Source organism: Lytechinus variegatus, chromosome 17, assembly GCF_018143015.1.
Source record: "Lytechinus variegatus isolate NC3 chromosome 17, Lvar_3.0, whole genome shotgun sequence".
NCBI classification, from domain to species: domain Eukaryota; kingdom Metazoa; phylum Echinodermata; class Echinoidea; order Temnopleuroida; family Toxopneustidae; genus Lytechinus; species Lytechinus variegatus.
In genome coordinates, this window is record NC_054756.1 from 7487622 (window position 1) to 7507206 (window position 19585).

The 19585-nt window shown below is 36.9% G+C and overlaps 1 protein-coding gene across 2 annotated transcripts in view; it reads left to right on the forward strand.

The window, feature by feature from the left end:
* Positions 1-19585, forward strand: part of LOC121430643 (protein EFR3 homolog B-like) — a 43412-nt gene continuing 23827 nt past the window's right edge. Inside the window, exons 1-12 of one of the 2 annotated variants that reach the window (XM_041627964.1) lie at positions 1-80; positions 2543-2619; positions 3603-3730; positions 4498-4648; positions 6881-7002; positions 7671-7856; positions 10506-10631; positions 12180-12258; positions 13345-13480; positions 16006-16173; positions 17586-17718; positions 18515-18563. In XM_041627964.1, the coding sequence (XP_041483898.1) occupies positions 74-80; positions 2543-2619; positions 3603-3730; positions 4498-4648; positions 6881-7002; positions 7671-7856; positions 10506-10631; positions 12180-12258; positions 13345-13480; positions 16006-16173; positions 17586-17718; positions 18515-18563 (1362 nt within the window). In that variant the 5' untranslated portion in view covers positions 1-73. The remainder of the gene's footprint in view (positions 81-2542; positions 2620-3602; positions 3731-4497; positions 4649-6880; positions 7003-7670; positions 7857-10505; positions 10632-12179; positions 12259-13344; positions 13481-16005; positions 16174-17585; positions 17719-18514; positions 18564-19585) is intronic. The other variant, XM_041627965.1, reaches the window with a different exon arrangement.

Genomic DNA, 19585 nt, shown 5'->3' on the forward strand with positions numbered 1-19585 from the left:
AGACACCGTAGCAACGAAAAGGAGAAGCCAGAGAAGACAAGTCTTAACAATTTTCAGGAATTTTGTTGTCAAAATGCCAGGTAATATTAAACTCGATAATTTTTTTCCCATTAAATCCAATACTATCCGTGAACGAATTCGTATGTAGATTTCTTCAACAGACATCACATACGGTACACACAGCGTTTCGTTTTTTTTAACTAAGTCGGGCGTAAGTTTTTTCCCCAACATTCATCTCACATAGCCCACACAGGAATCCGTGCATGCAATGCATACCGTACAATGTTCCAATTGAGATGACACAATCCCGTGATACACTCATTTGAATTGTGCAGGAACTAAATCTTTGGGTAGCTCTGTGGCTCATTTATTGTATGAAGGGGGCCTCACGTCTGCGCACCTAACAATTTATATTAATAATGGTCATGTTTTTTGTTTAATTTAAAGGAAATTTTCAGTTGATAATACCGGTAATGATTAACAGAGATGCCAAGTTCAAAGACCAGCTATGCGTGAGATTTTCTGTGAATCTGAGTGACGTGAGATCACAGACATTGTGTGCAATGTATATGGGGATAGGCTGTGATAGTTGCGTGAGACAGAGATTTGAGGGGATGAACAAGAGTCCAAAATGCTTGAGTCTCACGCATAATGCGTGAGACTTGGTAGCTCTGATTCTGAATGATCATGTTTTTTGTTTAATTTAAAGGAAATTTTCAGTTGATAATGTAGGCTCAGGCTCAGTCATGTCAGTCTTCTGTCTTGTGAGTGAGTGTGCCAACAATAACATATTAAAAATCTCATGAAAATTTTGAGAGAAATGTAACTTAGTTTTGATAGGATGGGGTTCTGGTGTCCAGACACATTTATTTTGAAGCCTTCTTTTTTGTCATTGGATTATACTATAAATGTGAATTCAATCATGTCAATAATTGTAATCTTTATTTTGTTCTCTATAATATTTCCTAAAAAGTAACAATTTGTACTAAAAAACTGATGAAACTTTGTAATTTTTTCCCCCAAAAAAACTTTTGCACCCTCCTCGATAACTCCTGAATTTTGATTTTTGATAGGGGAAAAGGTAAGAAATAATAAAAGATAAATTTAATTAAATACAATCAGCTTTTCCACTTTTCTGAAAAAATTGCTAGAAAATAGCGAATTTTGATGACAAACAGATCAGGGTCAGCCTAGCCAGGCGGCTTCTTGAGAGTAAAAATCATTTACTGACGTAGGCTTACTCTCAATGAAGCCAGGTCTTCCTTTTCATTCACCTACACGGAGGACACCAAAACCTGAAACTTTCACCCCCCGAGATTTCTACTTTCCTTCTAAAAGATCCAGCCCTAAATGTACATGGGATAAAACTTCATTTCAGACATTTCTACGTGCTTGTTGTTATTTTTCAACAAGAGTTCATAAAAAAAATGAGAAAAATATTGTGAAAAGACGGAAGAGACTTGCCCAATGTTTACGCCGCCATCTTGTTTCCTATACTTCGCCAACGTTACCCGACGCACGCGTCTGTAACGCGTCAACCGGGTTCTGCCATACATGGTAACTATTATATTAGTACAAGCTAGCAGCTTGCAAAGCAAAGTAATTTGCTTCAGTGGTAGTGCAGATGAGGGGGGGGAATTCGGGCGCTTGCCTCCGTCCCGTCCCCCCCCCCAAAAAAAAAAAATCACGTCGTAGAGAAAAAAAGAAGGAAAGAAAGAAAGGTGAAATATATTTTTTTATGAAATTTTTTGGGTCTAGTCTCTGCAAGTCTTTTTTTTCTCCTAATGATCAGTGGCATAATGAGCCCAACATTTTGAGGAGCCAGATATGTCGTATGTATCAGGCAAAATGTACTTACAGTTATGAGCGAGCAAGAAAAAGTTTCGACATTTTATTTTGGAAAAAAAAATCAATTTTTTAATCAGATTTTGACATAATGATATTCAGGAAATGTCAGTGATATCAATATCATGTTCACCTTATTCTCTTTTCTGTGCACCTCTGCCAATATTATATATTATATTATATATTATATTATTTTATATTGTTGATGAATAATTTTCAAAGAAATGACTGGTTCACAAATCTATTTAACACAGCCTTTCATGAAAAGCCCCCCTGGTTGTCCGGAATAGGTGTGTTTATTTGACTACCCTTTCGAGAAAAGCTCCCCCAGTTTTCTCGAAAGGGTGCGGCCATCCACGCTCCGCGAACGCAGACAGTCGTAACAAACCGACAAGTGAGACCTGAAAGTAAAAAGTCGGTGGAGGATGCCCTCGAAAAAAATTATCTTGGTGGATATATCGCGAAAAATGTCAAGGGGAGGCAGGACCCCCCCCCTTTCCCAGCCTTTTAGGGTTAATTATACCTGCTGACTAATAATATGTGGACCAAAAAATGTCCCAATCAACAACTTAAATCATAATTTCCTTTGACAATTCCCTCTTGGCCCCCCCCCCCCCCCCCTTCTGGCATGTTTGAAAATAAACCATTATAATTATGATAATTGCTAACCAACGTTTAATCACTTTCTTCCTTACAGGTTGCTGCAACTGTTTTGCGGCATGCAAGCCCCGCTACAAGAGACTTGTGGACAACATCTATCCGGACACAGCTGAGGTACGTTTAGGAGGTCAAAGTTCAAAGTCAAGGTTAAAAATAAAGCTAGTGATGATGATAATGATAATGACAAAGTTATTAGAAAGACAATGATAATGAAACATACATGACAATACTATTAATCCAGTTTAATCAGAGTTCAGTTCAGTTCAATTTATTTATTTTCTCAGCATAAAAAATGATATATATATATACAATATGTACAGGAATGACAAATAGTATCAGAGAAAATTGGAAACTGCAGGAAAGTTTATACAAACTTGTGAGTAGTAGTTCCCAGTACATTGAATGAAAAAAATGCACACACAGCATCAACAAACACACAGGGAGGGTGGGGTGGTAAATGTATGAGATTTCAGCAAGGAGAAAAGAAATAAATTATTTTGCATATTCATTTATATACATTCTTTTTAATTTAGATTTAAATGATGTAATTGTTGTTGAGTACTTTTTGAGTACTAATTCCATCAGGGAGAGTTGATTTGGTCCATTCTTTAGATCAAACATGGACTTCTGTGTGCTTTGAATCATAATTGTATGCATTTCCTATTTGTTTCAATTACACACCATTAGGAGTATGAAAATTCTGTTGATAACCAGGGCATCTTTTCCTTTTTACTCTATTTTGGGGTTTCATTTTGTTCCATGCCTGAGAATGACTGAAACCAGTCAACTACTTTACATGTATCTAGGTCAAAATACTGATTTGGGCTCTCAATGCTGTTTCCTACCGCAAGTTGGCAAGGCAGTTATCTACATTTTGCCACTCTCGACCCAGGTGTAGTAAATGGGTAACTGGTAGGAAGGGATTCCTTGAATGGTTGATGCTCCCGATAAGGGTAGCGGTGCTAAAGCTGGGGTATGCAGCGCTTAGAAACGTTTGTATCAAGCGCTATATAAATGTTGCATATTATTATTATCATTCAGTAAATGTCATCAGTGTGAATAATGTGATTGATCAGACCCGTTTTTTTTTTTTTCAGGAGGGTTTGGTGCGAAGCAACATGGAGAAGTTGACGTTCTATGCCGTATCTCACAATGAGAAACTTGATCGCATCGGTAGCTACCTTGCACAGAGGTTAGACAGGGATGTGTACAGACAACGCATAGGGTAAGAAAAGTGTAGTGAGTGGTCTTGGGATGTTAGATGGGGAGGTCCATTATACAATGGATAGGGTAAGAAACAGTGGGTAGGGGGTGGTCTTTGATTAGACGTAATGTACTGACAACACATACCTTGAGAAGCATGTGGTGGGTGGTCTGTAAAGAGGTTCGACAAGGATTATGCAGACCAGAAAATACTATTCAAACGATCAATGATATCTGATGAGCCACCTTTCACGATCTCATACAAATTGTCTTAAAGCAGCGCTGATCCATAATGCATCAAATTTCATAACCACAAAAATAAGACAAAATAATCATTTTCATAAACATTCATTTCTGAATGATACGCACCTTAAACTCATGATAACAACAGCAGACAACAATCAAAGGGTTCAATAAGAAAAAATGTGGAGTGGTCAGTGATCTTTCGAGGTGTTTGACAGAGGTTGTACAATTTGAGCATCAAGAGGCAGAGGACATCAACGATGTGTGACTCCTCGATTCTGTTTTAGCCGGATTCAGATCGAAGGTTTGTGACTCGAGCTCGGACTGGACTTCTAGCCTGTGTACTGATGACCTGGTGATGAATCTGGCTCAATTTCATCGAATTTACACACTAGTGAGGTTTCATATTTCTTTGCAGTCACAGATATGGAAAGGTGTGACACAGAATTATGCCACCTCCAATGTTATTTCTCTGTTTTTACATCCTTGATAGTCATCCCATATCCATCTCTTGATATTTTTCTCGTTTTCTTTCTCTCTCTCCAGGTATGTGTTGATTTCCATGCAAGCTTTAGACCAACTTCTATTGGCATGTCATGCACAGAGTCTGAATCTCTTTGTAGAAAGCTTCTTGAAAATGGTCCACAAACTTCTGGAATCTAACAACATCGAGCTACAGGTTTATGGTACACAATCTGTAAGTACATACTTGTATGCTTACAGTAATTAGAACATGATATTCATTAAAAAGTAATACTGTATAGCTTTTTGTATTTGATTTGGATGAGACATTCTTGTGCATGATGTACAACAATCTGTCTTCCCCCCCAAAAAAAAATCAGATAAATTGATAATGGTGCGCAAACTTCCTTTTTTTATCCATCTGTTTGAGATGGATTTAGTCCATTTTGTGCATTACCAGTACAGTACATGAAATAATGCTCGCTACAAAATACTCTTGCTTTACTACATGTATGGTTTTTCCATATTTACTACTTAATTTAACCAATTATACCCCATGTTTCATATGTTTACAATAATTGACTCAACTGGCGTCAACTGTATGGTGGAAATTTCTTTATTATATTTTTTTTCTGTATTTTAAATGCTACCAATCACACATATGGTGTCTTAGAAAGAAAATAATGTAAAAGCAAGACCATTTCCAGTTGCCATTAATTAAGTAATTTACTTTCAGCTAAACACAACACATTCTGAATTGGCAACAATTCAAAGTTGGGTAGATTTTAATAGATTGAATATCATTCTATGTATGTTTCTTATTACTGGAAGTGGGGCAGAAGGCTTATTGTAACAGTTATTTACCATTTCTGACCCTGGCATTCCAAAACTTAATATTTATTATTGGTAATCCTTTGTTCTCTGAATTGTTGTGTTCTTTGTATTGTCATTAAAGGCCTGGTCACACCGCCCGAGCGTTGTTGGAGCGGTAAGGAGAGGGGGTTGAATTTCGCTTACAAAATTGGGGAAAACATCGAGAAAAGAAAACAATCGAAATGGAAAATGGTGAATGGTAGCGAGCGGTGATGATTTTTTTCTCTCCGCTCCAACAACGCTCGGGCGGTGTGACCTGGGGAGTGTTTCATCATTATTTTTGTCCGACAAGTTGTCAGATCTGACAACTTTCTTTGATTCTGATTGGCTAAGAGGCACTGTTACTATGGTAACTGTCGGATATTACAGGACTTGTCGGATAAAATGTCCGACTAGTCCTTTCATGAAACGCTCCCCAGGCCTTTAACAAATGAATAATGATAAAATAAGAATAATATTGATAACGTGATTGATGGGGGCGTCATGGTTTAGAGTTTATGACTCTTGTCTTTCATTCAGAGGGACGTGGATTCAAATCCAAGCCACGGCGTGCTTTCCTTCAGCAAGAAATTTACCCCATTGTGCTGCACTCGACCCATGTGAGGTGTATGGGTAACCGGTAGGAAGAAATTCCTTGAATGCTCGAGCGTCCGATCAAAGAAGGTGCTAAAGAAGGGGTAATAATAACACTATCATGTTAACCCTAATTCTCCCCCTCAACAATTTTCGTGATATATCTGCTGCGCGAAATTTTTTCACCTCGCAGCTCACTGACTTTTTACATTCAAGTCTCGCGCAAATTTTGAGACCAAAGTTGTGACGCCCGGGTACGCGGTTACGACATTACGCAACATTATGCAAGTGCATGTCAGACCCAAAATTGCTCATAAACGTGATTTCATGTACAAATCCAATGCAAATTGCGTATTTAGCCAAAATTCATAAATGTATCATTATTTCTACTTTTACTGATTAAACTTAATTAATTTTGCCTTGTTTATGATCAGAATTATGTCTGGAACAATTTCCATTGAAAAAACAATAAAAAACAAAAAGTAAAAAAACAAAGAAATACATAAGAAATTCATAAAACAATAAAATACATAAGAAATTTATTTCCAAACCAATTTTTTTTTGAATTACGATTGTTAAGAATGCTACAAAGAAAAATTTTACCAAAAATTAGCATTCTAGGAGCTTTATTTAGTGAATTAGCATAATTAATTCATATAAAATAAAATCTCATTATTTTGGAAAATTTTACCATACAGCCTTGTAGATTACATCGCACACTACCAGCGTGCAAATTTTTGCGTCACTCGCGCGATCGGCGGCCGAGATCTTAAGGGGGGCCATAATGGCCCCCCCCCCCGGGAATGACAAGATTCAAAATACCCCGGGAGATTTAGGTTTAAGCAGGGCCTGCTGTGAGACAAGTTTTTAGAACTGAAGTGGCTACCCTGGGTAAAATATGACATTATCATTAATTATTTAAAAAAAAAAAAATTGGCAATATTTCATTAAGTTTTTTTTCCTGTTGCTGTTGCCAATTTGAGGAGATTACCACTGCCATTTCTGTATGTTCTTCTTCTAGTTTGTGAAGTTTGCTAACATTGAGGAGGATACGCCATCTTACCATAGACGATATGATTTCTTCATCTCCAAGTTCAGCTCTATGTGTCATAATAACAATGAGAATATGAGTGTCCGGAGAAAGTGAGTTTATTATCATTATTAGGACCGAGTCATGGGTTTCACTTTTTAGCCATGGTTTGGGTACCAGTGGAAAAAGGGCGGAAATGGGTTTCCGAAAATTCAAGTGGTGCCGAATTTCTTATGTAGGCAGGAGCTGGGAATGGACGCCAGCAATATTGGAGGTTATGGTATGTTAAAGGGCAAGAGGTAATTTGGACAAAATTTAACTTTTGAAAGTTGTCAACATTTAGTCATTCAAATTTTTGTACATCCAATTTCACTGGCTATTTACTATTCCCCTCGATCAAGTGAATCCTTACAAAAATCAGCTGATATTTTGTATGATGTTCTTTTTTAAATATATAACAAAGTGTATGCTCATTAAACGTTATTTACGTCATTTCTGGGCCCCATCTTACAAAGAATTGCGATTGATTCTATCGATCGCAACTATGGAAAGCCAGCAAAGTCTTATAAAATGCATGTTTGTTCCAAAGATTTTCTAGATATGAATGTATATTCACAAATTCATTGATTTCTCGACAATTTGGTGTGTTCTTTGTTTAAAAAGGACATTGTGCACATTTCCTGTAGAAAAAAGTTATGACACTGATGGATTTCCATAGAGTTACCATTGAATGGATCAAACCTAACTCTTTGTAAGACAGGGCTCTGTTGTATCTCAATAGAATTCGGATTGCTGGACTGAAGGGGATCCAGGGCGTGATCAGGAAGACCGTTAGCGATGAGCTCCAGGTGAAGATATGGGAGAAACAACACATGGAGAAGATTGTTCCGTCGCTTCTGTTCAATATGCATGAGGGGTTTGAAAGGTACAAGGAACTTGCATGCCAACAAACAACTAATGACCCAAGGTAGCCAAGCTTAAAATATCAATGTTTTTGAAATGGTGATACAGATTCTATCACATGAACAGTCATGCGTTTTTTACCCTAAAACTGCTGGGGGTGGGGTTGAATCAACCCTCCCTCGACATTTTCCATGACCATTCCACTGTGCGGAATTTTTCGACTATGCCACTCGCTGACTTTTTACTTCAAAGTCTTGCGCATCTTTTGAGATCAAATTTATGATGCCGTAGTATGCAGTTGAATAATTGCGCAACATTATGTAAGTGCATGCCAGACCCAAAATTGCTCCAAAACGTGATTACGTGTACAAAGTCAATGTATATTGAGTTTTCCCATCTTATTCATAAGGATTATTTTTACTTTCATCAGACAAAATTAATTGATTTTAGCATAATTATGCTTCAAAAAGGTTCTGCCATAAATTTGGCCAAAAAACAAGGAAAAACAAAAGGTTGAAAAACAATGAAACACATAATATATTAAAAAAACATTAAAAATACATAAGAAATTCATTTTCAAACCATTTTTTTTTTCATTTGTAATTGTTAGCAATGGTATCAAAAATATTAACTCTAAAAATTAACATTCTAGGAGCTTTTCTAGTGAATTAGAGCAAAAAGTATGATTTATGCACAAATTAGCACAATTCATTCATATTAAGAAAAAAGTCTTATCATCATTTCAGAAAATCAACCATACAGCCTTATAGATCACATCCCACACTATGATCATGCCAATTTTCACAGCATTCGCACGATGGGTGGCCAGATTGGCGTATGAATATTGTTTCAGTTCAGTTTAGTTTATTTCACCTCCATTTTCTGATAATAAACATAACAAACTTATATACATATGTATGACAAGTACATGACAGAATAAGTGTCATAAGGCTACTTCAATAATTGATTAACAAATTCGTAGGAAATAGTCGTAGTATATATAATTCTTTTTGTTCCAAACACATATTGATAATTAGACAAATTATTGATTACAGTTGCATGTGAAAATGAAAATGAGGGACTTATTAGAAAGCAAGCTTGTAATGGTTGGGAATGATATAAATCTTAATCATATGTAATTAAAAGTAAAGTAGGACAAGTAGGACATAATCAAGTTTTCCGTCGATTTTTTCGGTGAATTCCGAGAAGAGCTTCCTCATTTCCGTCATTACCGGCATGGCGCCCGGGCCCGGGATGCTGTTCGCGTTTGTCGGCAGAGTGCCGGACAGTTGCGGTGATGATTCAGCCACACCCTGTTTTTCGTTGGGATTGGTATTAGAAGAGTCTCGTCTTTTGGGGCCAAGATTGCCATCTTTAGCTTCTTTCTGAGAACGTAGTTTGTAGTTCATGATGATGATAGTTAAAATTGGTTAAAAAAAGTGAAGCTGTCAGAGTCATTGGTGGTATAATTGACCTATAATACTAGTTTTTTGTAGGAGCCAGCTCACCCCGTGATCCGGTTTCTCGGCGGCCATATATTTAATTTTTGTTGACTAACATATTTCCATTGTTCGTTCATGATATGAGACAAGATTTTGAGGTGAGGATGATTTGTTAAATAACAAACACCATCATGACTATCTGATTAAACGAATGTATCATTTTGATCTGAAAAACGTCCAAATGCCTTGACATCAGGAATGCTATACCAATTCCACAGGTATCTCCTGTGTATAATTCTTACTTTTTTTGTCTTCAGACCTACTAATCACTTTTCCTGTTAGTCCGTTGGTCTGTTCCAAAATTTGTTTCGTTCAACTTGCTCTCATTTCTTCATTTCTGCATCAGTTGTATTCATACTTGGTACATACAATATATGGTCCTTGGGAAATACCACATGTGACCCCATGAGAATGATGGGGTCAATGGTTATCAAGGGGTCAAAAGGTCAAACGATATGAGGTCATGTCCATCCTGTTTCAAATTGTGTTAACAACTTATTCTCATTTCTTGATATCTGCATCAATTTGTATCCCACTTGGTTCAAATGATCATTGTGTAATACCACACATTTATTCTTGAGGATGGTAAGGTCAAAGGTCATCAAGGGGTCAAAAGATTGTATTGCTCATTTCATTGATCAATCATGAAATCAGGCGAGACTTGGGTTCGTGAACCACCTTGATTTATTTCATGCCAGCAAACAACTAATGACCAAGGATGTCACATACTACTTTTTTGTATTTCAGTACATTTTTATGAAATATGTTGAATATTTCAATATACTTGAATGTGAGGAAGGTCTTAATTAAATCACAGCATGCAACTACAATTATGGCAATTTTACAGTTATTGAGGGTTTAAATAAGTTTATACATTATAATGAGAAAAAAATTAAATATTATAAAAACAAAATAATTTTTAGGAGATGCCATAGATTTCCTCATCTGCATATATAGTCATTGTCAAGTCATTTGCATATAATTTTTTTTTATGTGTGTGTGTGAAATTCCTATATGCTAGAACTCTTATTTTACATGTACGTTCAATCTTTCTGAATTTGTAAACTTCACGCTTGCTTGAATATCTGTTAATCTAACAATTCACCAAGCAATCAATTTTTACACTGCATGACTGTAGCCTAGTTTAATCAATCTGCGTCGTTTCTTTTTTGCGTATATGTAAAATTTAACCTGATGTGATTGAATTGTAGCCATGAGTCACCTGTATCGGACAACGTAGAAGAGAGACCCGCTGCCCTTGCTGAGACTTGCCTGAGGAATGTCATGTGTAGCGCCGCTTACAATAACATCCATTCTGTGCTCAAACCAGTCCTCAGGTAGGTGATAGATAAGAAGTATGCGAATCAATGCATTATTTAAGTTGAATGTTTGATTTAAATCAAGGTAACTACATGTATAGTTGCAGTGAACAATGATTTCATGAACAAGTCTTTACAAAAATTGAAGTTGATTTTGGTTGTCATCATTACATCACAGATCTAGATCTTGGGGCCCGACTTACAAAGAGTTGTGATTGATCTGATCAATCGCAACTATGGAAAGCCAGCAAAGTCAACATATGAAATGTATGTTTGTTCAAAAGATTTTCTAGATATGAATGTACATGTAAATCCATGAATCCATCGATTTCTTGACAATTTGATGCGTTCTCCTTTGTTTACAAAGGACATTTGCAATTTCCTGTAGAGAAAAATATGGCAGTGATGGATTTCCATAGAGTTACGATTGATTGGATCAATCGTAACTCTTTCTAAGACGGGGCCCTGGTTTATTTGCATCTCTATTACAATCTTGAAGTCTAAGCTGGAAATGATCACAGTGAAGGTCACCAACACAGATACGCATATGTGGGACAGTGTATTCTTATTGCTTAGAAAAAGACCCAGCATTTGGCTAGAATGCCGTGCTTTTTTCTCAGAAGTTACACATTTTCTAGGAAAATAATACATGTATGGCTCGTACATGTATCTTTTATTTATACTTACAAATACTGAAATCATAATTTTCCTAGATTCTATTTGAGCTCACTTTAGATTGACACCATATCTGTCTTTTATATCTTATGAATCCATCCTGAACTGCATCATATACTTGAAGATAAATGCCAGTTGTTGTAACAATTTAAAAATGAGTTCGTAACAGAATCCAATGAAATGACAACCAAATTGTCTGTTTGTATTAATAAAAAAATGTGTGCTAAAGCATTCTGGAAGAAATTGTGTAATTGCTGAGAAATTAACAAATAAGCACAGGATTCGGTTTTAGCATTGGGCCGACATTCAAAGCAATAATAATACACTGTCCCACGTGCACTTATCCGTGTTGGTGATCTTCAGTGTGAACATTTTTCAGCGTAGATTTCAAGATTTCTCAGATCTAGATCCACGATGGTATAGTAATACTTAACCTTGGTCTTACTGACTTTCTCGTGAAATGTGTATTTACTGCAACTACTTTCATTAATCTTTTAATGTAGTCAAGGAAGGACTTGTATGATCTCTAAAACTAAAAGCATTGTACAAAGTATGGTTGTATACATTTGTCGTATTCATATGGTGTACTTGAGCAGGATTTTCAACGTACTGAATTGTTGCGTGCCAAGTTGTTATATCCAAGATCAAGATTCTGCCAAATCAAAAGGTCAAGTTTTTTTTACACTTAGTGCATTATTCCCCTCCATCAGCTGTGCTGGACCATGATTTTTCACTTGGACAGAAAGAGGATTTAAAAATGTGACACACCGGAGCATACAACAAGATGCATGATCAGACAGAAAAGGGAAATATTCCGTTCTCTGTAAATGAATTAATAATCTTAATATAGATTGTTATAATGAATTGTCTTGTTGTATTTTCATGTTTTAGACATCTTGACCTTCATGAGATCTGGCTTCCCACTGACTTTGCAGTGAAGGTCTTCAAGGTCATCATGTATTCCATGCAGGTAAATCCATACCCTCTGCAAGGTACACAATCATAAGGTCAGCTACCATGGCTGATTAACCTAGACGTAGAATGTTTCCTAGGTAATTGGTTGCATGCCAGCATGGCGTTTACCAGCAAAAATGCTGCCCTGCCGAGTTCTCACGGGAGTTACCACAAACAGAAACAGATCTGTTTGCGATCCAATGTTTTGTACAAATTCTAACCCAGGAACTGTTGCATATTAAAGTCACACATGACTGTAAGAACATCTCGTGACCCTGTGGAGAATGATATATGTATCCCTTGATTTTCATAAGAATTGATTTACAGTGGTGCATAAGGGGCAATTTCATAAAATTTGTATGTCTGATCCCATGTTTGTGAGACATTCATGAAATTTTCTGTCTCTGATTTGTAATTTTTTGGACAGTCTGTAATGCTGTCAAATGACCATGACTTGCTCAGCTTATGACGTGAAGTAAAACTTGAGAAAAATGGGGGTTGGATGTACGAGAAGGTTGATTATTTTATGGAATTGCCGTAAGTTACAAGCAGCTTTATGACAACAGCCACCTGTACATTAAAAGTTCTGATATTTTGAAAGGTACCTTGTGAATTATTTCTGAGTATAAGCTGATATCGTCTTTTGTGATCTACCAAATCTCAGTTGTCTTTCCTTTATACCGATCAGCACCCTTTCAAGAAAGATTTTAATAATTCACCATTTGTTTAGCTGCATCTGGATCAAATTTGGTTAAATGAATTGGGAATAAGATAAAGTTTGTAATTTAAGATTGATCCTGCCTACAAAACAGTATACTAATAATGTATTATGATGTATTTAGGTTATATATAATAATGTATTTAGGTTCAATATGATTGTTTTTCCTTTTCTTTCTTTCTCTCTCTCTTTCTCATGCTACTTGATAGAGTGCTAAGAGACGTAATGTAATTTTTTGCGCTGTTTAAAATTTAAGTACTATTATTATTCAAATAAAGCACCCTCTTTCAAACTACCAGTCAAATCTTTGAATAATATTTCTTCTCAAGGAACCACCACATACTATTTAATGTGACATCCTACGTGTATGTTGTTTCTTTTCAGTCCCAGTATCTGTATGTGGCACCTCACTATCTTCTGCTCCATTTGGATGAGAACATGAATAATTCTCCTCGCATCAAGCGTAGCATCGTAGAGGTTCTCAAAGAGACGGTTGCCATAGCAGCCGACGGAGCAGTAGGTCAGTATCTTATCCTAATATTAATAATCGGGATCCTGTCACATAGGCTTGTGATCAGTTGGTCTAATACCAATTCGTCCAATTACCAACTCGCCTACTATCATTTGGTCTAACATCAGTTGGTCCACTATAATCCACATGGTCTAATTTCTATTTCGTCCATTCATCATTTCGTCATTATAGAAGTCCAAATCCCACTAGATCTAATTGATCTTAGTGTCAATTGGGTAAAATTAATGAAAATAAAACAGATATTAGACCAACTGGTTATAGGACGAAATGTTCATAGATGAACTGGTGATTTGACAAAGTGATGGTTGGACCAAATGGTCATTGGACCAAATGATTGATATACAAAATGTTGATGGATGGAATGACATTCAACTAAATGAAGGTAGACCACAGTGATGAGTGGACGAGTTGGCAATAGACGAATTGGTACTTTACCGTTACATAAAGGTTAGTGATGAATTACAAATATGAAAGGGTGCTCTGATTGGTGCTCGGTCAGTGTTTTGAACAAAGTGCGCACACAAGAATGATTTTGGTTGGTCGTAGAATTTAGGGATTAATTGAAAACCTGTTTAAAGAGCCCAGATTTTCAATTTAAAGACATTCTTAACTTTTGCATGCCTATAATCGGATAGTACACAATACACTGTATTTGGAGCGTTGTGGCCCAGGGGATTTAGTCTTCTGACTTTGAAACAGAGGGTCGTTGGTTCGAATCCCAGCCATGGCGTGATTTCCTTCAGCAAGGAATTCATCCATATTGTGCTGCACTCAACCCAGGTGAGGTGAATGGGTACCTGGCAGGAATTTATTCCTTGAAATGCCACCACGCTGTAAAAGGCTGCGGGGCTAAAGCTGGGGTTATAATATCCAAGTCCTTTGGAAGCACATAGGGACGTTATGTCATAATGTGATATGCTCTATACAAGAACTCTGTTATTATTTTTATTATTATTTTTATCTTCCACCAACTGATAAAAACGGAAGACGAGTAGGAATGTTTATTTTCATGTGTGTTAGGTTGATGACTTTTTGTCTCACATTCATAGCGGAAGCAAAACAAAATAATAGTAATAATAATAGTAATAATTGTACAACGCCTACTTAGTTTGCTGTACATGAGCGCAAATGGGAGGCTGAATGTCAAACATTTGTACCGTTGCACGCAAGACGTACCATCCAAAATGTACCATTGCACGGCTTTGGGAGGTGACGTCACAATACGATTCAATTCATTGCGCTCAGTAAATGAAGGTTAAATATGCGCATAGCTTGCTGGCTACACGAGCAATGCTGCCCGAGGTCATGTGCGCTTGTGGGATTTGCTTTTTGCTTTCAATTTTTTTGCTCCCTTTTCATAGATACTGCAAGAAAAAACTCCCTTTTCCCTGATATTTTCGCTAAAGTCTGAGGCGTTGTACAACACAAATAGCGAATATTCTTATTCGTGCAATGGTGCGAGATTTCGCATTCGGTGAAAAAAACATTCTTCAACTCAGCTAATACCTCGCTGAACAGAGCATCTTTCTTTCACCTCATGCGAAATCTCGCACCATCGCACTCATGCCTATTCGCTGTTTGTATATTAAAGAATAATAATTTGAGAGTAAACTTGGCTCAGCAGGTCAAGCGTCTGCCCGTCGAACCGAAGGTCGCGGGTTTGAGTCCCCCCGGGCGGAGGACTGAAGCCTGCATTGTGTGTAAATGTCTCTCTTCTGTCCCATAGACGCCGACTATGTTACAAAGGAAAATACTCTGTCCCTCAGATAGGACGTTAAATGGAGGCCCTATGTAGAGGAGAGACACCACCTTTGCATGTTTAGTACCCACTGCTCTATTGGTATAAGAGTAGGGGGAAACCCCAGCGTAGTGGTCTACCTGCTACCCCCTCAATCAGTTATCTCAGGAATAGAGACTTTAGGGTCATTGGCCCGAATTCACAAAGGGGTTTTTTAAAACCCACGGTTGAGTCCATGGTTTATGCAGATTTCCTTTATAAATTAAACTTATTTTACCGCGTATATTAAAAAATGTCCAATGCTGATGCACGCTTTTGTCACAGTGCGCCAATTGACTCCTGTTGCTGTGGTTATCCATGCTATTTTATTCATGAGTCCACTGTTATTATTCATGAGTCCACTCTTCAAAACAGTGGACTCATGAATAAACAAGCGTAACTAACCATGGTAACAGGCTTCAATTTGGCGCACTGTAACATAAGCGCGCATCGGCATTAGTCATTTTTTATACACACGACTGATATGCGCTAAATTAAGCGTAATTTATACATAAAATCTGCATAAACCATGGATTCAACTGTGGGTTTTCCAAACCACCTTTGTGAATTCGGGCCTTAGTGATACGCTTTTAGTGGCTGTACACTAGGAAGAGGTATATCATTCTATCAGAATGAGAATGTATATACTTTTTGATAGAATTAATTAATTAATTATTTAACTAACTAATTAATTATTTAGTTAATTAACTAATTAGTCATGTTGTTTCACTGACAGGGACGTCCGTGCTGGAAGTGTTCAACACCCTTCTTCGTCATTTGAGATCATCGGTGGATAAGAGACTCTCCGGCCATACCCCGTCACCGAAGCCAAACAGACAGGCCAAACAAGACGTTGATGAGAGACAGGAAGCTCTCTTTGAAGAAGCGATCATCGATACAATAGGTAAGGGACTTCAGGGGAGCGTTTCATGAAAGGACATTTTATCTGACAAGTCCCATTTTATCCGACAGTTACCATAGTAAAAGAACCTCTCAGCCAATCAACATCAGAGAAAGATGTCAGATCTGACAACTTGTCGGATGAAAATGTTGATGAAACTCTCCCCAGGAGAGCTTTTCATAGAAGGACTTGTCAGGTTATATGGTGACCCGACATTTGCTCTTGCGACAATTTCTTTGGGCTTTATTTTGTCTAAATATGCAGCATGAGGGTTAGGGTTGCAATAGTGTTTTATGTTGGGTTTAGGATAGGGTATAGTGTTAAATCCTGGGTTAAAATTGGTCGGTTCATTAGTGAGTGGAACTCTCAGCGGAGCAATTTTTTCCCGAGCGAATGTGGTGGAACCGATTATATAGCCGAAAAGTGTTATTTATCAGACAGTACCACAGGGACTGTGGATGTCAGCCAAATCGAAACGAGGTGAAATCAGTCGGATCGACAACTTGTCTTGTGGCAAATGATGGTGAAACGCTCTCCTGCTTGATACTTTGATTTTGGAAATCCTTGATAGCAGATATATATAGTTATGGCAGGAAAATTGAAATGTTTCTTAAAGTTATTGAAGTTTAACTATCAGGTATCTGAACTCCAGAAACTTTGCAGCTGTGTTGTAGTATGTAACTCTCTTGTATTCCCACATTATTTTGTTATCTCTTACATATTTGTATACCTGGTACCTTTCTGCTTATACACAGAAGGTATCCTAGGTTACAAACATTAAGTACTTTTAGGGCATCTCAGAAAAACCTGTATTTTAGACATATGCCAAAGATGACAACTTTGTATCGCCTGAAAACGGTCTCGTAATTGCTAAATAGTTCTCCATCTCAGCAAAAAGAGGTTGCCACTGTATGTCATACCGGTAACTCTCAAGTTCTGGGCTCCATCTTACAAAGAGTTGCGATCAATCCGATCAACCACAACTATGGATGACCAACAACGTCAACTTCTAAAATGCAAATTTGTGCAAAATATTTTCTAGATATGATGTATATTCATACATTTATTGTTCTCTTGAAGAGTTAGTGTGATTCTTTTTGTTTACTAATGGGATTTTGCGAATTTCTTGGAGGAAAAATATGGTATGGATGGTTTTCCATACAGTTGAGATTGATTAAATCAATTATAACTCTTTGTAAGACGGGACTCAGATTTTTCTATTTTGAGATGTGAGGTTTTCTTGCAGAAAAAACTATGGTATGGATGGTTTTCAATACTGTTGAGATTGATCAAATCAATCGTAACTCTTTGTAAGACGGGACTCTGGTTTTTCTGTCCTCAGAATTTTTTAGATTTGAGATGCAAGGTTTTAACAGCCGTCAACGATGTGGTTTTATTTTTTCAAATAATGACAGGTGCGTTTGCCAGTATCTTACCCGACTATCAGAAGATAGAGATTATGATGTTTATCATGGGAAAGATCCCCCTCCCAAGGCCTACAGGTAGCCAAGAACATCTTGGAAGAGATTCAGCCATCTACTCCAAGGGGTAAGCAATCTTAAAGGGATGGTCCGCACTGAAAATATTTATATTGTAATACATAGAGTAGAATTCACTGAGCAAAATGGATAAGAAACAATAAAGTTATTGAAGTTTAAAGTTCAGCAATATTTAGTGAAAACGGTCGTCATGAATATTCATTGGGTGGGCTGATGATGTCACATCTCCACTTTCCGTTTTCGTATGTTATTACATAAAATCATAATTTTTTCATTATTTCATACTTGTGTGAATAATATGTCTCCCTTATAATGAAATAAGTTGCAGCAATAAATATCTAATGCACTATGTCAGTTGTCAATCCAATTTTTTTAGTTCTTTGAGGAAAAAAATTGTCGAAACCTAATATTTGGCATTTTGCTCAGTGAATTCTACTCTATTCATTAAGCTATACATACTTTCAGCCCGGACCATTCCTTTAAAGCGACCTTTGATTGACAAATTATGGGGAAATCAAGGCTAATCTCAGAACAGAGATTAGGGATTCAAGTCTTTCACTCGGCTGTTGTGTAATAGTCGCCGGCATGTCTGGGAGGTCTGTAAGAGAGCAATAGTTAGTAGACTATTCCAACCAGAAGTAAACTGCGTGTTTTCACTTTGAAACATGTAACTTCACAGAGGTTATTTATTTTGGTTTAGCAATCAAGAGACCTGCTATGAGTCTAGGAATCGGGATTGTTGATAATAGGATGAACAAATATGAAATATATTGTGGGCAACTTCCATGTAGGGCATTTTACAGCTGTTTCATGATGAATTATGTGATTTTGTGCTTGAATTTCAGTGAAGGTGATATCTTGCTGCAGAGTATTCTATTGAAGAGTTTATTGGAGGTGAGAAAATTCATTTTTATATTATCGTGACCAGGGGGGGTGTTTCACAAAGATGACTTAGAGTCGCACTTAAATGCGTACATGATATGCAACGCGCAATCTTATTGGTCAATACGTAGCGGTGCGCGTCCTCTTCGCATGATCTGACCAATGCAGTCATGCATTTTGTATCACACGCAACTGGACATTTAAGTGCGGCTCTAAGTCATACTTAAATTTTGTGAAATGCCCCCCAGGGGTTTCAAAAAGATTTAGGTGTGAATTAAAATCTTGCCTAGTGCCGACGTGCTCATGCTATTTAACGCACAATCTCAGTAATACACAGTAGTGTATATCCTCTGAGCTTGATTTGACAAATGCAACTATGAATTTAAGTTCAACTTTTATGCACGCTTAAAGGACAAGTTCACCCTAACAAAATCTTGATTTGAATAAAAAGAGAAAAATTCAACAAGCATAACACTGAAAATTTCATCAAAATCGGATGTAAAATAAGAAAGTTATGGCATTATTTCAGAAAACAGTTACATGCCCATCCCGGTCGGTATGCAAATGAGGAACTGATGACTTCACTCACTCACTATTTCTTTTGTATTTTATGATATGAAATATTTTAATTTTCATATCATTGTCATGTGAAATGAAGTTTCATTCCTCCCTGAACACGTGGAATTATTTTAATATTTTGTGCTTCAGGCAAGGAGGTCCTAATTGTCAAATTCGTAAAAAAATTGAAATATTGTATAATTCAAACAATAAAAAACAAAAGAAATAGTGAGTGAGTGACATCATCGACTCTCTCATTTGGATGTAACTGGCACGTTCATATAACTATTTTGTTAAAAATGAGCGAAACTTTGAAATGTCATAACTTTCTTATCTTACATCCGATTTTGATGAAATTTTCAGCATTGTGCTTGTCTGATTTTTCTCTATTGATTCAAACCAACATTTTTCTGAGGTGGACTTGACCTTTAAATCTTTGTGAAACACCCCCTGGGCCCCATCTTACAAAAAGTTAA